The sequence below is a fragment of the Pygoscelis adeliae genome, unplaced genomic scaffold, assembly GCF_000699105.1.
Source record: "Pygoscelis adeliae isolate BGI_AS28 unplaced genomic scaffold, ASM69910v1 Scaffold7, whole genome shotgun sequence".
NCBI lineage: Eukaryota > Metazoa > Chordata > Aves > Sphenisciformes > Spheniscidae > Pygoscelis > Pygoscelis adeliae.
In genome coordinates, this window is record NW_008825268.1 from 1,568,406 (window position 1) to 1,591,899 (window position 23,494).

At 41.3% G+C, this 23,494-nt stretch overlaps 1 protein-coding gene across 2 annotated transcripts in view; it reads left to right on the plus strand.

The window, feature by feature from the left end:
- Nucleotides 1–1,795: 1,795 nt before the first annotated feature.
- Nucleotides 1,796–23,494, plus strand: part of IKZF2 (IKAROS family zinc finger 2 (Helios)) — a 109,567-nt gene continuing 87,868 nt past the window's right edge. For both annotated transcript variants that reach the window (XM_009329643.1, XM_009329644.1), the window contains exons 1-2: nucleotides 1,796–1,840; nucleotides 2,581–2,685. In XM_009329643.1, the coding sequence (XP_009327918.1) occupies nucleotides 1,807–1,840; nucleotides 2,581–2,685 (139 nt within the window). In that variant the 5' untranslated portion in view covers nucleotides 1,796–1,806. The remainder of the gene's footprint in view (nucleotides 1,841–2,580; nucleotides 2,686–23,494) is intronic.

The window sequence follows — 23,494 nt, forward strand, 5'->3', positions numbered from 1 at the left end:
TCTCTCTCCCCTCTCTCTCCCCCCGCTGGTTAATCGCATTGCTGTAGCACCGGCTGACCTCCCTCCCTCTCCCGCTCCCTCTCTTTTTTTTGTTCTTCATCTTCCTTCAAAGTATGTGTCATTCCTGAGCGAGTTTCCCCGCCGGCTCATCCCTGGAGCTGCCCAGCTCCCCGGCTCCGCATGCCCCACCTGTAAGTGCCGGGGGGGGCGGATTTCTCTCCCCTCTTCCCCTCCTCCCCTTTCTCTCTCTCTCCCTTTCTTTTAAAAAATATTTTTTAAACTTTTCCCATCTTGCTGTGTCTTCAGCCCGAGCAAAACTCTCTCCATTCATTGTGGAGAGGTTATGGATGTTTCTGTGTTTCTTTTTGTCTTTCTCTTCCTCCTCCCTTCCTCCCCTTTCTTTCCTTCCACTTCATTGGCTGGGATGATCTTTCCCTGTTGCTTCTGATGTTTCTTTCTTTTTCTCAGTGTGTGCCTGCCTACCTGGACTAGGGGGAAGATAAGGTAATTTTGAAGGGCTTGAGGAAGCGGCTTACGTGTTTTGAAAACTTTTTTTTGGAGATTTCTTTTTAAGAGTCCTGTGAAAAATCAGTAATTGAAGAGAGTTTGGTAGCAGCTGGGCAGGTTGAAATTTAAGTGTTATGTGCTGAATGCCTTGGGAATTTGATCTGCTTTATACCAAAGAAGAACACAGAGAAAAGTATTTATTTATTGGGGGAAAGGAAGAGGGGGGGGAGGAAAGCAGGTTAAGGGAGGGGGAGGGAAGTGGTTTTGGAGACAAGAAGTGAAGCTGCCTGTTTTCCAGTAAGTAATGGAGAAATTCCAGGAGCCAGGGCTAAATATACTTGGCGATCAATACAGAAATGGCTCATTGTGAATAATTTAGCTGCCTGGTGCAGTGAGAGTTTTGAAACTAAAGGCAAAAAAGAGGCCGTGGAGGGAGAGAGGAAATAAAATTCTCCTCTGGTCATGTCAGATTCTTAACTTTTCCACTTAAAAGAACATAGTTATGATTATTGATATCTCTCTCTCTCTCTCTTTTCCCCCCTCTCAATATATATCAAATGATAGCTAGGGGGTGTCATTCTATACAGTTACTTGGGTTTCTGGAAAGTAATAGCTTGTTCTGTGTCAGCAAAGTGCTTCCAGAAACTTTAAGATTGCTTCACGCCACAAAATGCATGATCTGGGAGTATTAAGTGTAATGTTTGGCCCCATGCTGTGGCAGATAAATAGGGTTAGAGTGAACAGGTGCGTGTACAGGTGTGTGTGTGCGTGTTCGGTGGTGTGGGACAAAAAGCTGTAATAACTCTTTCGAAGGGGAACAGACACGGGAGGGCTTTATTTTGTTTAGATCAGGATGGAGTCTCTTGGAGTGCGTGTGAAAAGAGCAATTGTTAATTGTATCCATCTCCTCAAAGTCTGTTCTGGCTGCGAGAGCTGATAATTTATAAAGCATTACCATCCCAGCTTGAACAAAACAAGTGGAAAGTCAGGGAAAAAACTCTCAGATCAGGTAAAAATGCAAGTTGGGGACAGAGAGGGGTATGGTCAGACCAAGATGATCCCAGTGTCGCCTGCCCAGGGGGCAGCTGAATTTCTCTACTCAGATAATGTGCAGGAAGAGTTTGGTGATTTGCAAATGAGCACATGCAGTACACTTGTGTGCTTCTCTAGGCAATGGTTGCAACAGCAGTAAAATGGGCAACTACTTAGGGCTTTAAGTAAGTTTAATCATTTAATGGTTGATACTGACAGGCATCTTTGAGGGTGTACTTTTCTGCCTTGCAGCACTGCACTTTGACTATGGAAGCAGAGGCTGCTGATGGATATATAACATGTAAGTAGTCATTTCATTTGATTATTCCGAATTACTTTCCTTTTCCCACTATCCTTTCTATAATGCAGACATCTGAAACTTTAGCTTCTTTGTGTATGGTCTTTGCATTGAGATGACACTGAATTAATAGCATTTAAACATAAACTTTTTGTATGACTGAAAAATGTGTGGGAAGGGGTGCATGGGTGAGTAGCTCTAGGTTTAAATATTTAGTGAGGATGAATGAACTTTGCAAATGAGGGAGTGTTAATCTTCAGAAATTCAAATTGCAACCAAAAACTTTTTATGCCTTTCACTATGCATTTCTCCTGTTTTCTGTGTCAGGGCAAAACGTCTTAGTTTAAGTGCTTTGTTTAACTGTCAGTTAACTGAGAGCTTTGGGGGGGGAAGGTCTATACGTTAAAGGGCTACTTCAGTGTTCTCCTGCCCAGCCCCAGTTCTCAGTGTCTGCAGATAGAAAAGTAATCCTAACTTCTCTTGAGACAAAGCAGCTGGGGCAAGGTTTGTCACAGGTGTGTGCATAGAAGACTGGTGACAGTAGGTTTGGGGGGGCTCTTAAAATCAGTCAGTCAAATGTTTACTTGTGGCCACTGAGAGTCCGGTTTTTACAGGCTGTGGAAGACCCTGCTGGTAAGGGAGGGAAGGGCGAAGGGAGCGAGCGAGTCATACTTTTTAATTGTTGTGTTGCTCTGCTGAAGAAGGGGATGGAAACTTATGGGGGACTTGTTTTGTGAAAGCAGGTGACAATGAGCTTTCGCCCGAAAGGGAGCACTCCAGCATGGCCATTGACCTCACCTCCAGCACACCCAATGGGCAGCATACCTCCCCCAGTCACATGGCAAGCAGTAAGTCTCTTCTTAAACCTGTTCCTCTCTAGCAGCGGGTTTGGGTTAGTCTGGTCCTCTGGGTCCTCGGCTTGCTTACGGGGTCTTAACCACTGCTGTAGGCATTGCTAGTAAAAGAAGAGAAAGACAGGGTAGATTTTTTTTTTTCCTTTTCTTTCTTGTTCATGCTGGTGTCTCATCTAAACATGAACGGGATTACTAGTCTGAACTATCCCAAGGTGGCATTTGAGAGCTGGTCCTTACCTGTTCCAGGTAGGAAAACACTAGGCGTGACATGTGCTGGTTTTGTTTCATCAGGTTTTGAAATACAAATGGAAATTGTTGTTATTGTTATTATTACTTACTGTGCTTCCCAAAACAGCTTGAAGTAGCTTTATTTGAAAACAAACACATTTTATTTACAAAAAAGGCTTTACTCTGGCAAAAGTGTAAAGTTAAAATATCTGGGTTTGATGACAGGTTGTATTTTACTATTTCATATAGTAGGAAAACACTAGGCGGCGTGACATGTGCTGGTTTTGTTTCATCAGGTTTTGAAATACAAATGGAAATTGTTATTGTTATTATTACTTACTGTGCTTCCCAAAACAGCTTGAAGTAGCTTTATTTGAAAACAAACACATTTTATTTACAAAAAAGGCTTTACTCTGGCAAAAGTGTAAAGTTAAAATATCTGGGTTTGATGACAGGTTGTATTTTACTATTTCATATAGAAACTTCAGCATCCTGTTCATTACTTCAGCTTTGCCTTGGCAAGTCCAAAAGTGGCAGGGATAATTGGAAGTTTATGGCACTTGGTAGTTGACTCTCTAACAAACTGAAAGGATTTTGTTTTAGAATGTCAGGGGAGAAATTGAGAAAATGTAGAGATTTGGGAGTCTACTGAGAGTGTCAAGTGCTGATAATATTTTTATAATTATTTTCATGCTATATTTTGGAGGCGGATAAACGTAGTTTACACACTCTTCATAAAACCAACATCCTTTCTTTTTTGTGTGTGTGAGTGCCATAGCTTGTTTTACTGTTGGTTACAATGTTACATCAAGATATTTACCTTAAAGTACCTCTGTACTTGTACTCAAAAATAATGTAACATGCTTTGCTTCCAATATACTTTCAGAGGGTTCCTCTCTATGTGATACTAATTTTCTTCCTAGTGTGTGTACTGTAGATACATATTTATCTTTTTAAACTGAGTGTTTGTATAATACCCCACCGAAAACTGTGAAAGAAAAAGTAAGCTTTTAGAGTTGCTTGCTTTAAAATACAGTGTATTGCCTTCAGTCTTTCTTACCGAGAAAAAGATGTTACTTTCCTTTAAGAATTCTTCTTTCCTCCTGCAAATTATGAGTAAAACGCAGTTTTTATGAGCCTTTAAAACTGAGGGTTATTATGAAGATCTCCCAATTATGTACATGTTGCTAGAGAATATGATTGCTAATACTCTGGACTGAACTTTATATGACAACCGATCGTAATTCAGCATCTTTAGACAGTTCCAATCCTGCTGCACTGGGATTCTGATATATTTTATTATGTTGTAAAAGTTTTACTACTCACTTTCTTCATTTTCTTTGTTTCCTTTTTATTAATGGGAAGCCTTCATTGGAAAGGAAAAAAGCTCCCTGTTTTAAATCTTCTTTATAATCTAGACTAAAAAGCAGAGTCAAATTAGGGAATAAAAAGATCTAGGATGAAGTCATGCAAAAATACTTTAACACATTCAATATTTTCGTGCTCGTTGTGTTAACATTTTCAATGATTTTTAAGCTTCGTTAGTTCTTGCAACACACATGTATCTGCAGCCTTGGTGAATATCTTATTTTTTTAAGTGTGTTTTGTGATATCTCACAGGTGTCTCAACTGCTTTCATCGCTGCTGCTCTGTGTTAAGCATGTGCTGCTGTTGAAAAATTAGGGGCTCTGCCTGGGGTTCTTAAGCCAAGCAAAACTCGAGCTTCTTAAATTTGTTGTAATTTATTTACTCTTTGCGGGCATAAGAATGTTTTTCAGAGAGGTGGTTTGTTCTGTCTTAAACATGGAAGGTATTGATTAGAGGTTGTCAGCTTTTGTGGCAGCTCTTACGTTGGTTCACTTAAGGTTTTTGGCCAAATCTTGAATCTGGCATGCGTAGACTAAATCACCAGGCTGTGCTTTAGAGCTTTCCACCTGTTTTAGAGGGTACAGGAAATTCTTTTAAAGGTTCAGTAACCCAGGGGCCTGCAACCTCTGGGGATTTTTTTGTTTGTTTGGGGTTTTTTTTAAGGAGAGTTGGAGGTGGGAGAGTAAGGAGGAATAGCTGTTTGAAATATTTTGTATGAATTTGGTAGCTCCTGTTGGATTGATCAGTCATCCTTTGTTGTAAGTGGAGGAAGTGGCTGCGTCACATTTCAGTATGGTTTAATTTCTAGTGGAGTCACTGGAGACTGATCTACTGTTGGCCTGCCGCTATAGCGAAGTCCAAGGCATGTCATTCTGGCTGGGTAAGGTTTGCTAATGGAGGAGGTGGTACGTAAGGTGGTATGTGGATCAGACCCCAAATGTTTTGCTCCCCATGTTGTTGCCAGTCATCCCCAGAAGGTGGATGGCCCTATTTAGCTGTGCATTCAGGATGTGCACCTACAGGGCAGAGATCTAAGTTTTGACCTTTGTTCTTGCATTCCATTGAGTTGATTTGAACCACAGCTCTTAATTTAGCCTTTATTTGTGTCTGGCTGAAATGGAGACAAAACTACAAGAAACAAATTTCTTGGATCTGTACCGAAATGACTGAGCAGTGCTCTCCCAGCAACAGTAAAATTATGTGTGAGGTAAAGATTTTTCTATGTTCGTTAGCTCCTGGCAATCCATGTTAGTAGGAGTTCTGGCTGGGCTACTGATGTTTTCAGGTTCTATTCCAAAAGGTTTTGGGTTAAATATTTTGGCTCGTGTTGAAGGGTTGTCTACTGCATCCTTTAGCCTATTACCATTTTCAAGTATCTAGATGGTATGTATAGGTTATGGATGGGGCTGACACTCAATTTTCCTTGTGAATGAGATGATCCTGAAAGATAAATCACAGTAAATAGCCTGTCATAGCTAACTAATGATCTTACATATACCTTACGGTATATATCTGCCTTTAGCAGAATACTGTATGTATGTTGGCAGATGTTCTGTTCTAAAACACTTTATTGTAGTTTTATGTAAGCAAAGATTTAAAATACATGTAAATAGTCAAACTGAATAGGTTGATAGATCATCTCGCTTTCCTCTACAGCAAAAGACAAATTAGTGCTATACCTGCTGAGTACAGATGATACATTTACATAGCCCCAAATCTGGAAGTCCAGATTTTCTTCTGATCTTCCATAGGAAAACTCTCCCAAGGGCTGACATGCAGAACTGGGCATCAAAGGCCTGCTCAATTAACTTCGTGTTGGTACTAGAGAGTTCCCTGCATGGCCCTAAGTCCTCCTCTTGACCCCACTGAGTTCAAGGGAGTCTGTCTTGTTGCCTTGGGTGGATGTTGAACAGGGCTGTAAGTGATCAGGAGCCTCAGAATAGGAACTTGCATGCTAATTAAAGGCTGATGGGGAATTCTTACAAAAGAGGCTTTAAAAAGAAATAATTCCCAGTCACCTCCTCATAATACCATGCTGAGTTCTTACTATAGTTATTTGAGATATATATTACTTTTTTTTCCCTGTAGATTGAAATGGACTTAGAAGAATGTCCCTTTTAGAAACTGCAGGGGAACAGTTGTTCAGTTAGTTGACTCGATGACCGCTTTGTATAGGATGAAGGATACTTCTCTAAGACCACTTGCCCGGTATCATATGGAAAATAGTAACAGCAGCTATTAGCATCCGACAGTCAGTGACAGAGGAAATTTCCTCTTAAATTAGAGACTTTACAGCGGGTGTCCTAGATGACTTTCTTATCTTTGCTTTCATAGACAAAAGGAGCCATTAAAAGAAACAGAGTCAGAACAATCGTAAATATAAAACCAAACATCTGATGTTTGAAACTGATTAAAATCCTGGTACGCTTTCAAGATGTGTTTATAGTAGCTTAAAGTGTTACTAAGTTTTGAGAAATAATTTATTGAGAAAATAAGCATTGTCAGCTGACTCTTGCTGAAAATAATGAGGCGATTGCATTTTCTCCGTGGTGGGGAACGATTGCACTGTCTGACAAAATAGCTATTGGGACAACAGTATTAAGTGTGAGTGCTTTCAGCAGCAGTATTTAAAGAGAACTTGGGCAAGGTCTTATTATCATGTAGCCAATACTGTATTCCCAGTGATTGGGGTAGACTAGGGTGGACTATCAGTTGCACTCTTTTTTTTTATTTTTTAACCTCAAAGCCCCAAATCTTTCTTTATTACTTTCATTTTTCAACTCTACATTGTCATACAAGCTCTGTTTTGTCACAGTTGTGTTGCCCTGTGCAGAAAGTTTCATGTATCACAACTGTATCAGCACCACATCTGTATGGATAAAGACATGTAACCATGGAGTCTGCCTTTTGGAATGAAAATGCGTAAAATTAGAGGTTGCTTCATGCCTCAGCTACGTGGCAAACAAGCCTTGCCATTGCCAGGGTCTACGGCCCAGGCACGTGAGGCTGGACCTTGCACTGGGATTCTTTTTGGCTCAGTATGTGTTTTTTCAGTAGGATGAGGTGATGGAGGCTGAGCCTCTGCAGGAGGCTTTTCTTTAGGGAGGGTGGTTGAAGCTGTCTGGGCTGGGCTGCACGGGGGGGAACTGAATTAGTGCTTTGAGGCAGTCACTCCCCTGACACGTGCACTGGGGCATGAAGAATTCTGGCAGCCAAACTGCTGTGCTCTGAAGTGGTGATTCAGATTTCCAGTTCTTCCAAATATCTTGGAAAGTGTGAAACACTGCATATGGTGCTAAAAACTTGGACTGGATAACCTTGAGAATCTCTTTCCTCAGCAGCCTTTAAGGAGTAGAGTAGGCAACATCTATCGGTCTGGATATCTTTGATCCTGCCTCAGTGCAGGGAGGCGGACTTTTGACAGTCACTGGAGATGTCCTCCAGTCCTTTCTGTCTGACTTTCCAACCTTGACAGTTTGATGTTTAGAGAGCTCAGCTGTGGAATTTCACGATGATGCCCGATACAGACGTACCTGTGGTTTTACAGGTTGAAGGGTGGTGAAGATGCACTATGCCAAGATGAGCTTAGACGTATGGGATGAGCTCAATAAAGTGTGGCTGGGAACTGGTAGAAGTGAGCTACTTCGACACCTTACAGAAACAATGACTTTGCTTCAGTCTTTTAACCTCAGACTCCCTGAGAATTGGCAGGGGAATAATACTCATGAAAGTTTTAGCCAATGGGTTTAGCTTTCTTGAAGTTTAAGGAGGAAAAATAAAATAATTAAAAAAAGAGATGATGATCAGGTTTTAAACAGAAATCTAGGGTTTTGTCCACGTGTATGAAACCAAAGCTCTGCAGAGTAGTGTTATACTGTTTCTTTTTTTTCTTTAAAAAAAAAAAAAAAGACAAGGTTACCTGGAAATGAAATACCAGCTGGGATGCACCTTGGACTGTTGTACCTTCATACACATCAGCTTAGATTTTTTTTCACACTGGTATGGTTAAAATCATGAAATAGTTCCTCTGATACAAACTCTCTGTGTAGCTGAAAACCGAGTAGCCACTGAAACTACTAGGCGTTTAAGTAACTAGTGTTTGTAGCTCACACTCCAACAGCAGAGGGTTCCCCTGTGTGTTTTTCTATCTTCTGTCATGATCTCTCTGGTATTCCCTATGGAATTAGATACTCGGCTGCAAAAACATTCTTCTCTCTCGGTGAGTGTTATAACGAGGGTGGAGCAAAATGATCAGTTAATCTCATTAAATAGGTTTTTATTCATTCTGATAGAAGTCTCTTGAGAGGTCATCTGCCAGGGCTTTGTTGCAGCACACACCTTTCTTAGGGAGCTTCTGTTATTCTCTTGGACTGTCAGGTTCGGTTAACTTTCCTTGGTACACACCCTGTTACAACACTCGGTGCTCTTGCTAGCTTTGTAGTCAGCAAGTTTTCAATGCTTGCTTCTGGAATTTCAGTTCCTTTTCAGACATGCCAACGAAAAGAGCAATCCTCATCTTCCTTGAAATGTGGCACTTGGATAGCAGCTGAGTGACGAGATACCCATTAGAGAGCACTCTGTCTTTCCCATCCCTGAATCTGGGGGAAGGTGCCACTCCTGTTGAAGTCGATGAGTATTTTCTCCTGGGAAATTGGAGGGCTTGTTTCCCGTTCCTGTGGGGCGCTAGCTCTGTCTAGTCCTCCGGCTAAATGACAGTTTGCAGGACTAGGTTTTACAGGTAAAAATGCAGCTACCTGTGTCATCTTTGTGCATTACTGAGGGTGAACGGTGCTCGTTCTCCTTCCTGTGCCAAGAGGGCACCTTGGCTATTCTAGCCAGGAGGAGAAGGCGTAGCCCTCTTCTGCTTTTTCCTCAGTAATCCCAATGAATGAAACTCCTTGGGGGATGCACCTTGAAGCACCTCTGCAGAAAATTTAAGAGAAGGCTGTGCCACTGCTCTCTGTAGTAACAAGACCTGCTGCCAGCCCGGGTGTGGAGCCTGTGCCACGGCATGTTTTCCCTTGCCTGGAGCGGTGAAGGCTTGTTTGGAGTCTAGGTGGCTGACTGCTGCATCCCAATGGAAGGAGGCAGAGCTGCGATTATCACCGAGAAGCGATGAGGCTTGACAGGTATGGCTCTGGGCTAGGGACCAGAGGCCCAGTTTTTCTCCTGACTTTCGTTGTTGGGGGACAGCCCCCATGTTTCTGTGCTGCTTTTTTCCCGTCTTGCCTTTTTTCTGAATCACAGAGGCCGTAGCTCATTCAAGATGGAGGTTTAGATGGCACATGTTAGGCCTTGTCAAAAGTAGGAATTTTATTATGATAGCTGCTTTGCTTAGGGGTTGTTTTACATTTACTTTTTGCAGCCCCATAATGAGACATGTTCAGAAGTACCAGTGTAGCTTATTTCCTGTCCTGCGCAGGAATAATTGCAGTAGGTTTAGAGCACCCTGTTCTGGTGTGATTACATTAGAGCAACCACAGCATTTTAACTCTTCCCATACAGCTGAGCATTACCAGGTCTGTGTGTGGACAAACCCTTATTTACACTGCCCAGCAAAAAGTGCCCTTGATCTGGAGCCAGGTCTGCATTACTGGCTTCTGCTGGCACCATCGTGTCAGCCTGTGGCTTTGAAGAGCTGTAATCCCTCACAGGTGGAGTGATGCTGGCAGAAGCTCCTGCTGTGAGCATAGCCCTGGCTGGCAGGGTCACCTGCAAGTGGTGTTACAGGTGGTACATTGGAGTGTACCATAAACCAGCAGACACTGTTCCTGGAAAAGCATGGGGTTGATTCATCTGCCTCATTTCTGTGCTGATAGGTCATTTAAACTTCTGCGAATTAGAACCTCCTGTTTGTGGTTGGTTGGTTTTTTTAACTGAATTTTGCTTTTTCCACACCTCTTATTTTTGACCCTGCTTTCCAGTTTTTGTGTTTGTTTCTTTCACGCTGTGTGGCCAAGGCACAGCACCACAGAGGTGATGGGCTCCGTGTGCATTGTACCTGCTTTTTTAGCTCATGGCTGCTCTGTATTTGGCCTGTCCAGAGAGGTCATAGGGCTCTTGGTCTCCCCTCTGGTGAAGCCGAGATTGCCTGTTGGATCCCTGTGCCCCCTCAGGAATGGGGGGGAACACCTGTAGGTGCTTGGAGGTCAGTCCTAGGGCCAAACTGCACTCCCAGCTCCGGTGTGGAGGGGATGAATATCTGCATCTGCTAGCCAGTGGTGAATAAAAAAAGACAGCAGAGTTTAAGTGCATCGTCTCCCTAAAGAGGTAGGGGTCCCTCTTCTTAGCAGGTTGTGGGTTTTATGCAAAGCATGGGCCAAGGAATCTGATTCACTTCAGACCTACCTCCACTCTCCCCACCATGGCTTCATGTTACCTGGAGAAGCTGTGCAGACTGTTTTTTGTTTCACCCCCTCTTTCTGCTGAGGTATTGGTACCACCTGTGAGGCTGTTCTGGGCACAAGTATAGTCACTGCAGTAGGGGAGAGAGAAAGGGAAGGCTAGTGGGAATATTAAAGTCCTTTCCCTATCACTGGGCTTGAGAAGGCCTTTTGAGGATTTAGCTCTACTGTCTACCCTGAAGCTTCATGCGCTGGGGATAGAAGACCCAGCCGCATCTTGGTGCTGCTGGTGTCAGGTCCTTTGTCCTGGGGGGTGGAAGTCTGAAGCAGTTTCCAAAGAAGGTAGGACATAATGAAGCACAGAAAAATCCATTCACCTTGTCTGCCTGTCCTGTCTATCACCTTTTTTCTCATGGTTTCCTCTTATGTGAGGAGGTAAGACAGTCCGTGTTTCATCTCCAGCTAATGGAAGATCTGGGCAGGGCTTACAATAGAGGTGCTCCATTTGCAGTTAAACCACATACGTGACAAAGCTTGAGTTTCCGATGAGGGATATTTTCTTGTTTATCCCCTTTGTTCCTCCACTTGAACAAAAGAAGTGTTATCCTAAAGATATCTATGCTGTGACCTTGAACAGTAGGCTGGAGTCTTCTCAGGTCTTATTAGTCATGTTTCCCTTGCATTCCCCTCAGCCTCTAAAAACCCCTAATTCCATCAGAAGAAAGCGATGTTGTCCTCGTTTTTCTCAAGGGACATGTGTTCCCTCACTCCATGAAAGTTATGTTGGTGAGTGGCACAGAAAGCTGGCTGGAGAAGCCTGTGATATGCCCAAGTCCATGTTAATTTTTCTCATTATTACTCTTTGATTCAGGAACGTGTGTGTGTGCAGTCATATGAGAATTCACACCTACTCTTTCCTAGTCCCCAGCTCAGCCTTTGGACTTTTTATGATTCCCTCTGTAAGCAAATGTGCTCTCTTACATAATGGTCTAGCCATAAAATGCAAACTGAGAGAATTTTTGGTGATTGTATCTGTACATCCTTTAAACTCCAGAAGTGTGAATTAAACACTGTCCAAAGAGCAGCAGACAGGGTGGTGTGAATTCCCTTCTTTTGAAAATGGAAGAAGTTGCCTCTTTCTGTATGAAAACAGCAAGTCTTTTTACACAGAAGAGATATGAGGTCTACTCATTTGGGGAAGAGTAGCTATTCTCTTTAAGTCATGGATGGCTTAAAAGTTTCCAGGAAAGAGTCGCAGTAGATTGAAGACCTTGTTCTGGTTAGCAGCCAGGTCTGTGATACGGGGAGAAGGCTCAGGCAAAAGAAGAAAACAGGGTTTAGTTTTGGTGGTTTTTAATCTTATTTCTTGAGAAACTGATATCCTGCAGTGTGTGTTTTGCCTTGTCCAGATAATGGCTCCTGAAGGGGAACAAATCTTATTAATTAGCAGTTGTGCATACTGCTTTTAATTGTCTGTTCCTAGGTATGGCCTTTGTATTGCATGTGTAGTATCGTGGTGAGGGACTTCTCCCTGCACCTCTGGAGTTTGGTCTGGCACATGTGCAGAGTTTGCCCAAATACGGAAATATTTTAGAATACACCGTTGTGCCTTAAATTCACTCAGTGCCTTAATCCTCATCACCTTTCAGATGTAGACATGTCTGAGACATAGGTGTGTGTAATAGTTTCACCGTTTAATCTCCCAAAATTGGGTCAACTTTACCAGTTGTTTTGACCTTGTTACCAGCACAGGTGGTTCCTGGGTGAGTTTAATACATCTTCATGCAGCTGTGCGGAACATTCTGGGGTATCAGCTTTACTTGAAACCCTCTGTTTGAAATTTTTCCTCTAGCTTAAATACACAGGCCTCTGTCTCCATCACTGTTAGGTATTATCCTTTGGATAATCTATTCTTCTAGAGTGTAATGTAATAATATCTCCTCGTTATATCATGCTTTTTCAACAATAAATCTTTAAGAACTTCACAAAGGATGCCAGTTGAAGAGATACAAATGGGTGAATAAAATTATAGGCTGAAGAGGTGGAGAAAAATTAGAGAAATTAGTATTAGTATGAATTCAGCTCCTATAAGTGGGAGGCAGTCAGCTTCATCATTTGTGTATGTGACTTGAACGTGTCAGATTATAGGTAGCTCTCAAGAGTTCAGAAGAATGATGTGCTAGTTGTGTATTTAAGGGTCAAGTAGTATATGATGTTAGCAGACTATGAGAGCTCTGTGAGTTCATTCTTTCGTTCTCTTAAATTTGTATTCTGTCGGTTACACAATTTCTTTATTTCTCCAAAATCCCATACACTCATATGTGAATCCCAAACCAGTGTGTTCTCAGAGTATAAATATTATTACCAGTCAGCTGCCCCCAAATTAGTTAATACCAAGTGGAGAAGGTGGGCAGCTGGAGGAAAAAAAAATATGAAAATGTGTCCAGCCCTGACTTATGACAAGCCTGGACATGTGTGATGTGTGTAAATACAAACTGAAGGCACTTAAAGAGAGTTTCGGTCACATACGATAGAGATGTAGAAGCTTGAAAAATATTAGAATCATGCAAGTCTCATGAAATTCAGAAGCCAGAAAGAGGAGAGGTATGTGAATTGTGCCTGTGCTGAAGGAAAAGCTGTTAAGCGCCACCCTTTTCAAATGTCAAATGCATGGGGAAAAGTTGTTGGAAGCCAGTCTCTGCTAAGTCTGCTGCTCGCAGAACCTACTTTTTGTTAGATGTTTGTTCAAAATCACCTCGCTGGTTGGACTGTGAGACCAGACATGACTCAGGCTATCAGCACGTAACATGGTCTCAGGCTGCTGTCTTACTGCTCTTGCGTTAAAATGCTGTAAAGAGGTATTTGCTTTTTTCTCACAGTTTTAAAGTGCTTTGTTTATTTAATGTCATTAGCACTATTGTTACTTAAATTTAGCTTCTGACTGGTAACCATTAAATATTTATAGAAAAATCGATAGTAGTGAGATTTTTGCTATCATAAATATATATCACATATGTGTTCAAAACTAAAGCAAACTGCAGTGTATTCCAGGAAATAATCTATAATGATGCTCTGTAAAGTACTTGCTCATCTTCGTGTCAAGATGCTTTATCCGTGTCCCCACTACAGCCATTCCTGCAGTGGGACCCTGGTTGTTTTTTTAACAGCCTAGAACCACAGAGTACAGTGCCTTAGGAAAAGAGTAAAAATAGTGTTTTCATTGTAGAAATGTGAATGATAATTGCAGTATAATTATCCAAGGTTCCTCAGTGACTGTATATGGGGAAATCCTTAAGTTTTCTGTGCATCCGATAGACAGCACCCCAGGAACGGGCTACCGTGCTAGCAGAGAATTGTGCTAAGGTATCGGTTCTGTTTTGCTTATGCTGATCGCTATCATCCATTCTGTTTTCTGAAACACGTGAATGTCGTTCGGTGCCCCAGCTTGTCATGTTCTCCTTGCCTTTGCTGTGGCATCCGAATGCCCTTATGAAACTAGTGGTGTGTGAGTCCCTTTGAGGAATTTCTAACGTGTCTCCTGATATGAGGTCAGTACTCAGGTCTGGGTGGAGGCAAAACCAGCCTTGCGTTTGGGAAGGGGAAAGTGATTTTGACAGAAGGTGGCAATGTGGTGACTGAAGATGATGGTTTAAAACCATTTAAAACCAATACCTAGTTAAAAAACTGGGACTGTGACCTTAAACTGGCCTCAGAGGCAGGCTAGATTTCATTGGAGGGGTATGGACAAAGGTATGAAATACACGGGATGCCTGACATGTGGACAAGACAATTTCTTCTCCAGCTTGGGTTCCTGCATCATTTTCTCATGTGACTGTAAATGGAATATGTCTTGGTAGACCATCAAGGAGACAACCTGAATTAATTGTTCTGGACAGGGGTTTGGAAGGGGGAAAGCTTCCTTATGAGCTGGCGACAAAATTTCAATTTATAATTATGACTGTAGTTTATAATAACTCTCTATATATGTAAACAGTTTAATCTACTATAATGTAATATGGTAACATTTGCTGAGCTTTGGCTGCTTTCAGATAGTGAAAATGTGCTGGTGGTTGTTGGCTAGCGTTCAGAAACATTTGTCAAAATTTTGTGCACTATATGAACAACAAAATTTTGTGTGGATGAAGCAATTATTAATTCTCCTCCATTATCCATCAGATAAAACTACAACTAACTCATTAACCAAAATTAATCGTAAATAAAGCCGATCTGTTGTTGAGGAGACTAATTAGAACGGTAATTGTGTAATGATGATGCATTTAATTTCAAAACGCAGATTTAAAAGCTACTCCTTTTGGCAGTGATAGAGCAAGGTGTACCGAAATGAAGAGGGATGCTTATCGCTGCCATTGTCCTCTTAATACCACCAGGATTGCCTGTGTTTTCAGTCTTATTAGTGTCCCCTATGGAGCACTCAGAAATGTCCTAATTCTGCTCACATTGAAGCCAGTGGTTAAACTGTTTTTTTTACTTCAATGGGGAAAAAGGTACTATGTGGAAGTGCTGGTGTAAGACATTGCATGCTCCTGGGTTTACTACTGTAGCAACGCATCCGCATGTCCGAGCTCTGGGAATACTGGCTGTGCTTTGGGATTTGCTACTGTCTTGCCATGGAGATAGATCTGGAGTTTCAGGCCAACAAAACTGAATTGTGACTCAACGTTTTAAAAATGATTGAGTGAGTAATTTTCCATGCAGTTTCATTACAGTATCTTTTGCCCCAAGGATTATTTACTGTAGATTAACTTCCAGCAGTTGTTCACTGCTATATGTAATCTGGAATTTTAATAAGAAAGGAATTGTTTAAATAGGATAGTGCTTTTATCCCAAATTGCCTGGTTCTAACGGTAAAATTAACATCACTAGTAAAATCAGCAGTTGTACCTGCTAGCCTGTATGCACGATTTCTTGATTTTATTTTTTTTTAATCTGTTGTCAAAATATATTAAATGCTATTATGAGGTGTTGGGTTTTTTTTAGCATAGCGTCTTTTATTTTAACAAACTGCTGTTTGAATCATTAACAAAGAAATGGGCATTGGATACAGAATATATGATTCACCTTTTCTCATAATTTGTAATCACTCTACCGATTTTTTTCCTTCTGACTTGGTTTAGAGGGAATTGCAGAACTGAAGCATTGGATTAATCTTGAATGTTCCTACTAATCAGACTTGAAGGGAATATTGAGCATAAATACATTTTACCTCTTTTATTTTTAACTTTTCCTCTGCGAGTTTTTTTTCTTGTGCTTCCTGGTTCATGAGGAGAAAAACCCTATGAGCATGTTTTAGTTACATCACTAATATTAGAACTGAGTAATCGGGTGGCTTTGGCAGCAGTCTCCTTTATAAATTGTTGGCGAGCAGATGGCTTACCAAGTTGGCATGCCAACTCCAAACTTTCACAATCATGAGTCAAGTTTTAAATCGCAAGATTGCCTTACATGCCATGAGATTTTTGTGTGTGTGTTTGTTTAATAAATGTAATTCTCAATGTACCTTCTCATTTCTGAGCTGTGTTTTGCACCAAAGCATGGCTTTTCAGCCATCTCTGGGTTTGAGAATGCCTTTTTTTCTTAATTTAGTGAAAGTGTGGAGACTCTTGTAGTCACTTATCTGAAAATCTTGCTGCTAAGAAAAAACAGTAAGTATCGGGCTAAGAGACATAAAAGTGAGACTTGGCAATCCTGGCTAATGTCAAATAGTTCAAATGGTTGAGATCATTCACAATTATACTTTTAGCAACTCCTGGTTTGTAGGCATAATAATTTGCTGATATCTGTAATCCTGGATATGCAAACCTGTGCCAATTTGTTTGTTTCCTGAGTGCAGGGCTTAAGTCGTTAGGTGGCATAGAGTACAAATGTTACATTTTGAAATGCAAGAGTGAATATTTTCTGTAAGCAAAATGTAGCAATAAGAAAAGAGAGCTGGGCTGGAGTTGCTCAGATGTTCTCACGGTCAACACAGTGAAGTTCCAAAAGGGTCAGATCTTGATCCACTTGAGAATTTGGACAAATATTACTGGAAGGATTTTTTTTCTTTTTTTGTCTTTTTAAGCTATTCCTTCAACTAAAATTAACATGGTATATGTGGGTTATAATGCATTGTGGGACCTGTTACAGAATGATAATTAGACCTTATTCCTAAATGATTCCACACAAAGTGCGCTGTTGTAAATGCTAAACAACTGCGTTTCATCCATAATCATGTAATTGGTGTGTGCAGCTAATTAGTGTGTGTGCAATTTAGGCCCAGATCTTTTGGAAATGTCTCCTGTTCTGGTCCTGATTTAGCAAAGCTCTCAAACAGATGACTATAACTTCCATTGGCTTTAATAGGACTTAAGCACATTCTTAATCAGGGCCATTGTGTCAAATCATGTCTCTTGGTGACAATCAGAACAACCTGCCAGAGCCATAGTAAAAATAGCTGTAGGTCCTCCTTAAATTTAGATTAATAATTTCTTTAACTTGTGAAGTGTTTTGTTTCAGAATCTGAAACTCTGTAGATCTCTCTCTCTCTCTCGCTCGGTTTTTTTTTAAAGCAAACAGTTATTGTCACAGTCTAATTGTATGTATAAAGTTTAAAGATTTTAACTAGCTTGGCAGGAGGCTGTTTACATCAAATCTGCTCAATACACCTTTGAGATGGAGAAGAAGAAAAATATGCATCTGAGAGTGCCTCGCTGGAATATAAATGTCAGCGCTGATAGATATCTATGATAGAAAATTTGTGTGGGAGTAATAATTTAGTAATAAAATAGGTCAAATTAATTCTTATGCTGAAGGGGATACCTTACAATAACCATTTTGTAATTTTATGTTTGACAGTTTGCTCTGCATTATGTGGATAGGTGGAGCTGAGATAATGTAATCCATTTCCAATTGTAAACAAGATTGCTTTAAGAGCTGCTGTAGTAAGATGCATGTTGGCTGACTTTAAGCTGAAAGGTAATTGCCTCTGAATATTAATGTGCATGTGGGGATTTTGTTTTTAATTCTGGGATTTCATCTTTGCCCTATAGCAGCTCTGAAGAGGCCCTTGTTTTCCCAAACCCCACTTTGCTGCTAATTGAAGCTGATGGCAAGTGTTGCGCTTTGGGCCCTCTGCTTTTATTTTATGCGGCCTGTGTACCTTGGAGAACGCTGCTTTCTTTGGCTGTTTTTTTGTTAACCACCTTTTGAGTAGATGAGGTTTTTTGGAGATGCTCTTGCTGTCCTATAGCTATATCTAGTTCGTGGGCTAGGGGAGGAATGATATGTTGTGAGAAAGGGGAGAAGTTGCTGCACTAATTGAATTGTAGCCTCTTAGAGAAATGACAGTTAAGGTGCTGATCCTGTGCTGTGTAGCTGGAGAGCTTCTTCAGGAGTAATTTAGGACCTGATCCAAAGCCCACTGCACTTTGTGGGCACTTCTACATCTAATTCCACACGCTTTTGGAGCAGACCCCTATCATGGGGGCAAGCTGTAGGTAGTGACAAGCTTACTCTGGGGGAACATCAACTGGCTGCATTTGTATATGAAATTGTTTTAGGCGTGGAAAGGAGCAGCCAGATTACAATCAATTTGTACCTCGTCTTTCCATTTAAATTCTAGCACTTGGCTTCTATGAGCTATTCTATTACCCGCTGCCTACAGTGAGACTCAGCACTGGGTACAGTGGGATTGGTGTTGAGCAGGGTGTAACTGCAACTCTGCTCCAGAGCAAACTGCAGTTGAACAGCGCTGCAGGAGCTTGAAAATCTGTTGTGTGCTAGGTTTTAACCTGCACGTGTTTTAATGCCACTGGATGTGTGGGCTGTCATCAGTTAGGACTGTTTAAAGACGTTATGACTGGCAAGTGCCCCACATGCCCTTCTAGCAGAGAACAGCCTTAGCTGTTCCTAAGGCAAGCATTCAAAGCAGAGTTCAACGTGCCTTGCTCTCTGTGGCAATGCCAGCAGTTTTTCTAAAAAAGAAAAACCAAACAACAAAATGGGGTATTTTTAGCTGGGATCAATTCACTGATCCAGTTTACTGCATGGTCTCACACAGTGAGAGGGTGGTGTCTGAGCAGGGGTGGGAGCTCCTGGTGCTCATGTTTCTGCAGAGGCAAAGGTACACTGAACTGTGCTAATGCTTGCAGCTAACAGATCTGTAAATTGTGTTGGTCAAGGAGGCAGCGAATTGGCTTTTCTGCTGCCTCTGCCCCGGCGCAAAGGGTGGTCACGTCTTGCAGAGAGAGGGGGCTAGCAGCTGAGAGGCACTGGCTTCACAACCAGCCCTTTTGCAGGTCGCCTTTAGCTCATGGCTCACAGCTGGACTATAACCTCATACAATGTCTCTAGTTAAACAGTGGGCTGAAGATAGGTGGTGTTATGGGTGGGAACCACTAAACAGAGCCATTGAATCTTCCACATTCCTGCACCTTGCACAAACTTCGGGGGTTTGAGGTTTTTGTTTTAGAAATTTTTTTTTTTTTTAAATTTCCATAGTGCCCCGTCTCCAGTGACTTGGTCTGACACTTCTTGAAGTCAAGGGGAGTCCTTGTGGTAATTCAGTCATTTTTGCAAAGTGATGCTGCTTGTAGCAAAGCTGTTCTATGGGTGCCTTTGCTAAAAAATTACTTAGCTACAGAAACATTTGACTGTAGGCTGGTAAGAAGAAAAAGTGAGGGTGTGTGGGTTTGTGAATGTATGTTGCCCATTAAGGACTCTCACTCTATGCTGGGGCTGCTTCATTACTATGATAAAAATAATGTAAAAGGATTCTAATAACTAATTAACTTATTCATTAATGGATCAAGCATTGTCTTAAGGGCAGCAGTTTAAAAGAGTCCATTTAATGAAAGTTGACTGGAGGTATGTCCTGTGGCTATTAGAAACTTTGTTTTATAACAGCATGTATTTTTCAGTAGCTCCTTGCCATGTTGTAATGTGGTTGGAGTGGGAGAAATAGAAAACTGGCCATTTCCCGGCAGATAGCGATAAGTTTCTACTCAGTCAGAATGCTCTATACACTGTGATAGGTTTATAATTATTATCCTAAGATTGATGGTTTTTGGGGGGGGAGTGTAAATTCGTGCAGCAGTAATCCATTAAGAAATCAATAATCATTCCATTCTGAAATGCAGTTTCTCTACAACATTATAAATACACACCAAAGATTTGAAACTCTGCTTGTCTCCCCTTCTCCACCTCCTTCCTCCTGCTTCTCTGAACTCCAAGTTCAATCTCCTTTGCTGTGTTGGAGAAGCAAAGGTAGGATTTTTCTGTTGGAAAAACAAGGGTGGTAGTATTAGCATAATCCTGAGACCCAGTAAAACTTTTTAGTGTGAACGTTGCTTTCTCCCCAGTACCCTTTCGATCTCAGGGAAATTCCCTCTCTTCTCTGCCTCGGTTTCATCCCTGGTAGAAAGGGATGATGAAGATTCATGCCTTGTTTCTCTGTAGAGGACTGTGGAGAGGAAGTGTGTAAGTGTGAAGTCGTGGTATGTATACATTTCCTTTTCCTCACTCCTCCTCCTCCTTCAGTCTTGGCTCTTCATGTAACAGTACAGAGGTTTGACTATCAGAGGCCAGCGCTCCTGCAGGACTTCCCTTTTTGCTCTGAATCCTCCCCAGTTGGGCAAACACATTTTCGAAATGCTGCTATAAGTTATCCCCTGATCTAGAGAGCTGGAAACCTACTTTATCTCAGAGTAAAGGTGTTTGTAGCTGATAAATAGTAGACTGTGGGCGGGAGACTGAGAGTATTATTTATGTTTCTCGGTGGAAGGCTAAATTATATGGAGCGAGGTGCTGGGCCCATCTGGTTTTGATTTTGCAAAGAAAATTGTGGATGGGCAGGAAGATGCTATTACTGTAGTAAGAGCCACAAAACATGGCATACTTTAATATTACATTTCCATGTATTTTATTTTTATTCTTCCTCTACTTCCTTTTTGTTAGACCTGGTTGAAAAATCAGTTTTAATGAAAAATACCTCAATTTTCCATTTGAGTTTAAATTACTATTATTTTTAGCAAGCTCTGCTGTTGATTGGAAAATGGGGCATTCTTTCGTGATAGAGTTGTATCTTACATTCATGATATTTATTGTCCATGTCTAACTTCACTCCCTGTTTTCTCATCTGCCCCAACAAAAGGCATGCTTGGCTTGGGATGGGTGTGATAACTCAGTACCTGCCTTCTACTCTTCTGAGAACATTGTCATCTAGTGCATGGATGCTCACTGGCCTTTTCAGCTTTGAGAGGGAGAGCAAGACCAGAGCGTTCATCACATCTTTCCTTTTGATGTTTGAGAATCTCAGGTTATGTCTGGAAGTCTGGCAAATGTAAAGCATGAGTTTTGCTTGTGATTTGGCACATATATACCTTGGCTGGTGATGAGTGAAACTGGATACTTAAAAGCCAAACACTTTCTCATCTGCATAGTTGCTCTAAAACAATTTAAGGCTACTGTTGTGGTAAATTCCCTCACTGTAATCCTGTATGGGGAGAGCTTTCATGCATGGCTTGATTGAGGGGCAGCTTGATTTTAACTGGTTTGCATTGGAAAGTGTGAAGTTGTGATGCTAATAGGAAAAGGCCCAGATGCCAGCAAAAAAAGTTGGTCTTGTCAATTGTGTTCAGTAGGTTTCCATTCAGCATTGACTTTTTGTCTGGTGAATTACTTTTTTTCTTCTTGAAGGCCACGAACCCCATACTGGGTTGCTTTCCCATCAATAAAGAATACTTCTTCATTTACCTAAAACTGTCCTTCTTGCTCAGATGCTGGTAGCATATGAGTTCAGCAAGGGTTGGCACTTCGTGGGTTTTGACTCTTCTTAATTCAATACCTTGCAACTTGTGTCACTTTTCCTTTGGCCCACGTACCAATCAATGGCTTTTATACATCAATACAATTCTTAATACTGAAAATAACTTCCCCTCCCCGTCCCCCCCCCCCCCCCCCCCCCCCCACCTTGGTCAAGTTGTGATATAGAAGAAGCAGCTGATTGACAGCTGATTTTTCTGCAATGATTTGCTGAAGTGTTCATGCAAATGACGTGGCTTTTCAGCGAAATAGGAAGACCTTATCGCATCTTTTTGGGTTTTACCCATTACCATTTTTTTCCAGTGGTTTGCAGAATGGTGAGTGCTAAAAGCCCAATATCAGCTCACAGGATGCTGAGTTTAACAGACAGGGCTTTATTAGCTCTCAGTTGCATTTGTCTTTACTTCACAAGTCTCTATTTAGAATTACCTGTGAGTGGTTATTTTCCAGTGTGGTTTTCCAAGACAAACCTTTTTTTTCCTTTTGTTGTTGCTGCTGTTTTTTTGAACTACTAAAAGCTCATCACCATGTATACAACTCTTATGAATGTGTATGTGTCCACTGATAGCTTGAATGGCAAGTTACAGAAATTGGTGTAAGTGGCTCTTTGGAAAGAAAATTCTTCAAAGAGAAATATTTAACAAATTGAACAATTAAGAGATGCCATTTCAATCAATAAGTTAGACTTAACTGGCTGTGTACAAAGCATTTTTAAACAACTTCCCTGAAGATTCTGCATATTAGGCTTAGAGTGCCTTTCTAGTGATGCTAGACTGTGAGACTACTTTCAAAGGCTGGTTTCTTCTAAAAAGTGCTTATTTTCTTTCTTTTTTTTTTTTTTTTTTCTTTTCCCTAATTTCCAGACCCAAAACTGGTCTGGAAGTTAGCTACCCATTGTAGCTATGGGTCTCACTGAGTGAATTTAAGATTGTTTAATAACAGCTTTGCATTTCTTCTTTTTTGTGTGCGTGCCCTCCTAGGAGTATCCCATGCTCTAGTGACTGCAAATTTCTGCTCTAGAAAACAGTCGCCAGCTACTGCAGCCCATGGGCAATAACAATGCTGCAAATGTATTGTATTCAGGTCTCTGTGTCACCTCATTTTTCTATTTCTGTTGCTGTGAGCATTACCAGAGTCTCCCAAGTGCAACATGTTGACCACAAGCCGCTTGTTAGGGCCAACAGTCCTAAACTGCTAGTTCAACTTTATGCTTGTAGACACAACTTAAACCCTATTGGAATTAAAAGGGAAAAAGAACCCCAAGCCCCCTTATTAGTGCTAGCAGGCTATGGATAAAGGTCAGAAAGGGTATTTAATCCAAAGGTTTTAAAGCCCTCTTTAATGATGAACAAGCAGTGTCCTCTGTACTTTCAGAGAATGGAGGTGGGAGAAGAGCTTACCTTCTCTTTTAGCAAGAGCCACCTGTCTTTGGGATGCCTCACTTGGGATATTGTAGGGCCTGATTTTTAGAGATTGTGTGGATTGCTAGACCTTTTAAAAATGGGTCAAGAATACATGGACTCTTGAAGAGTTGGTCCTAAATGACTTGATCAATGACATGCCGTGAGTCAGTGACCGAGGAACAAACGAGCTGAAATGCTTGTCTTCCAGCTATGAGTTCACTTCACCAGACCAGCGTTTCTCGCTCTGTGGGTTGTGTAGAAGTGTTAAATGTGTTTAAAGAAGCTCCCTCCCTCTTTCTTTTTCCTCCCCCCACCCCTTCCCCCGCAATGTCACCTCTAGAAGTCGAGGTAAACTGTAAGAAAGAAAGAAATAAATCCCTAGCATAAAATCAGTAGAATTAAGTAGTTCAAAGTAAAATGCTTTCTCTTCCTTAAATGCTCGACCTGGAAATTGTTCTTCCCTTTTGTCCCACCAAAGGTCCTCACTGAGATTCGTAAGCTGAAGGAGAATAATAGTTCTCAAATCATTTGAGCAATGCTGTATTCGAATGGAGAAATGTTAACAAATCTTGTTCAGGCTAATTCTTCCTAGCTTGGTTGGGAAAAGGAGCGGGGAGTAAATCATTGAGTAGGTATATCTTC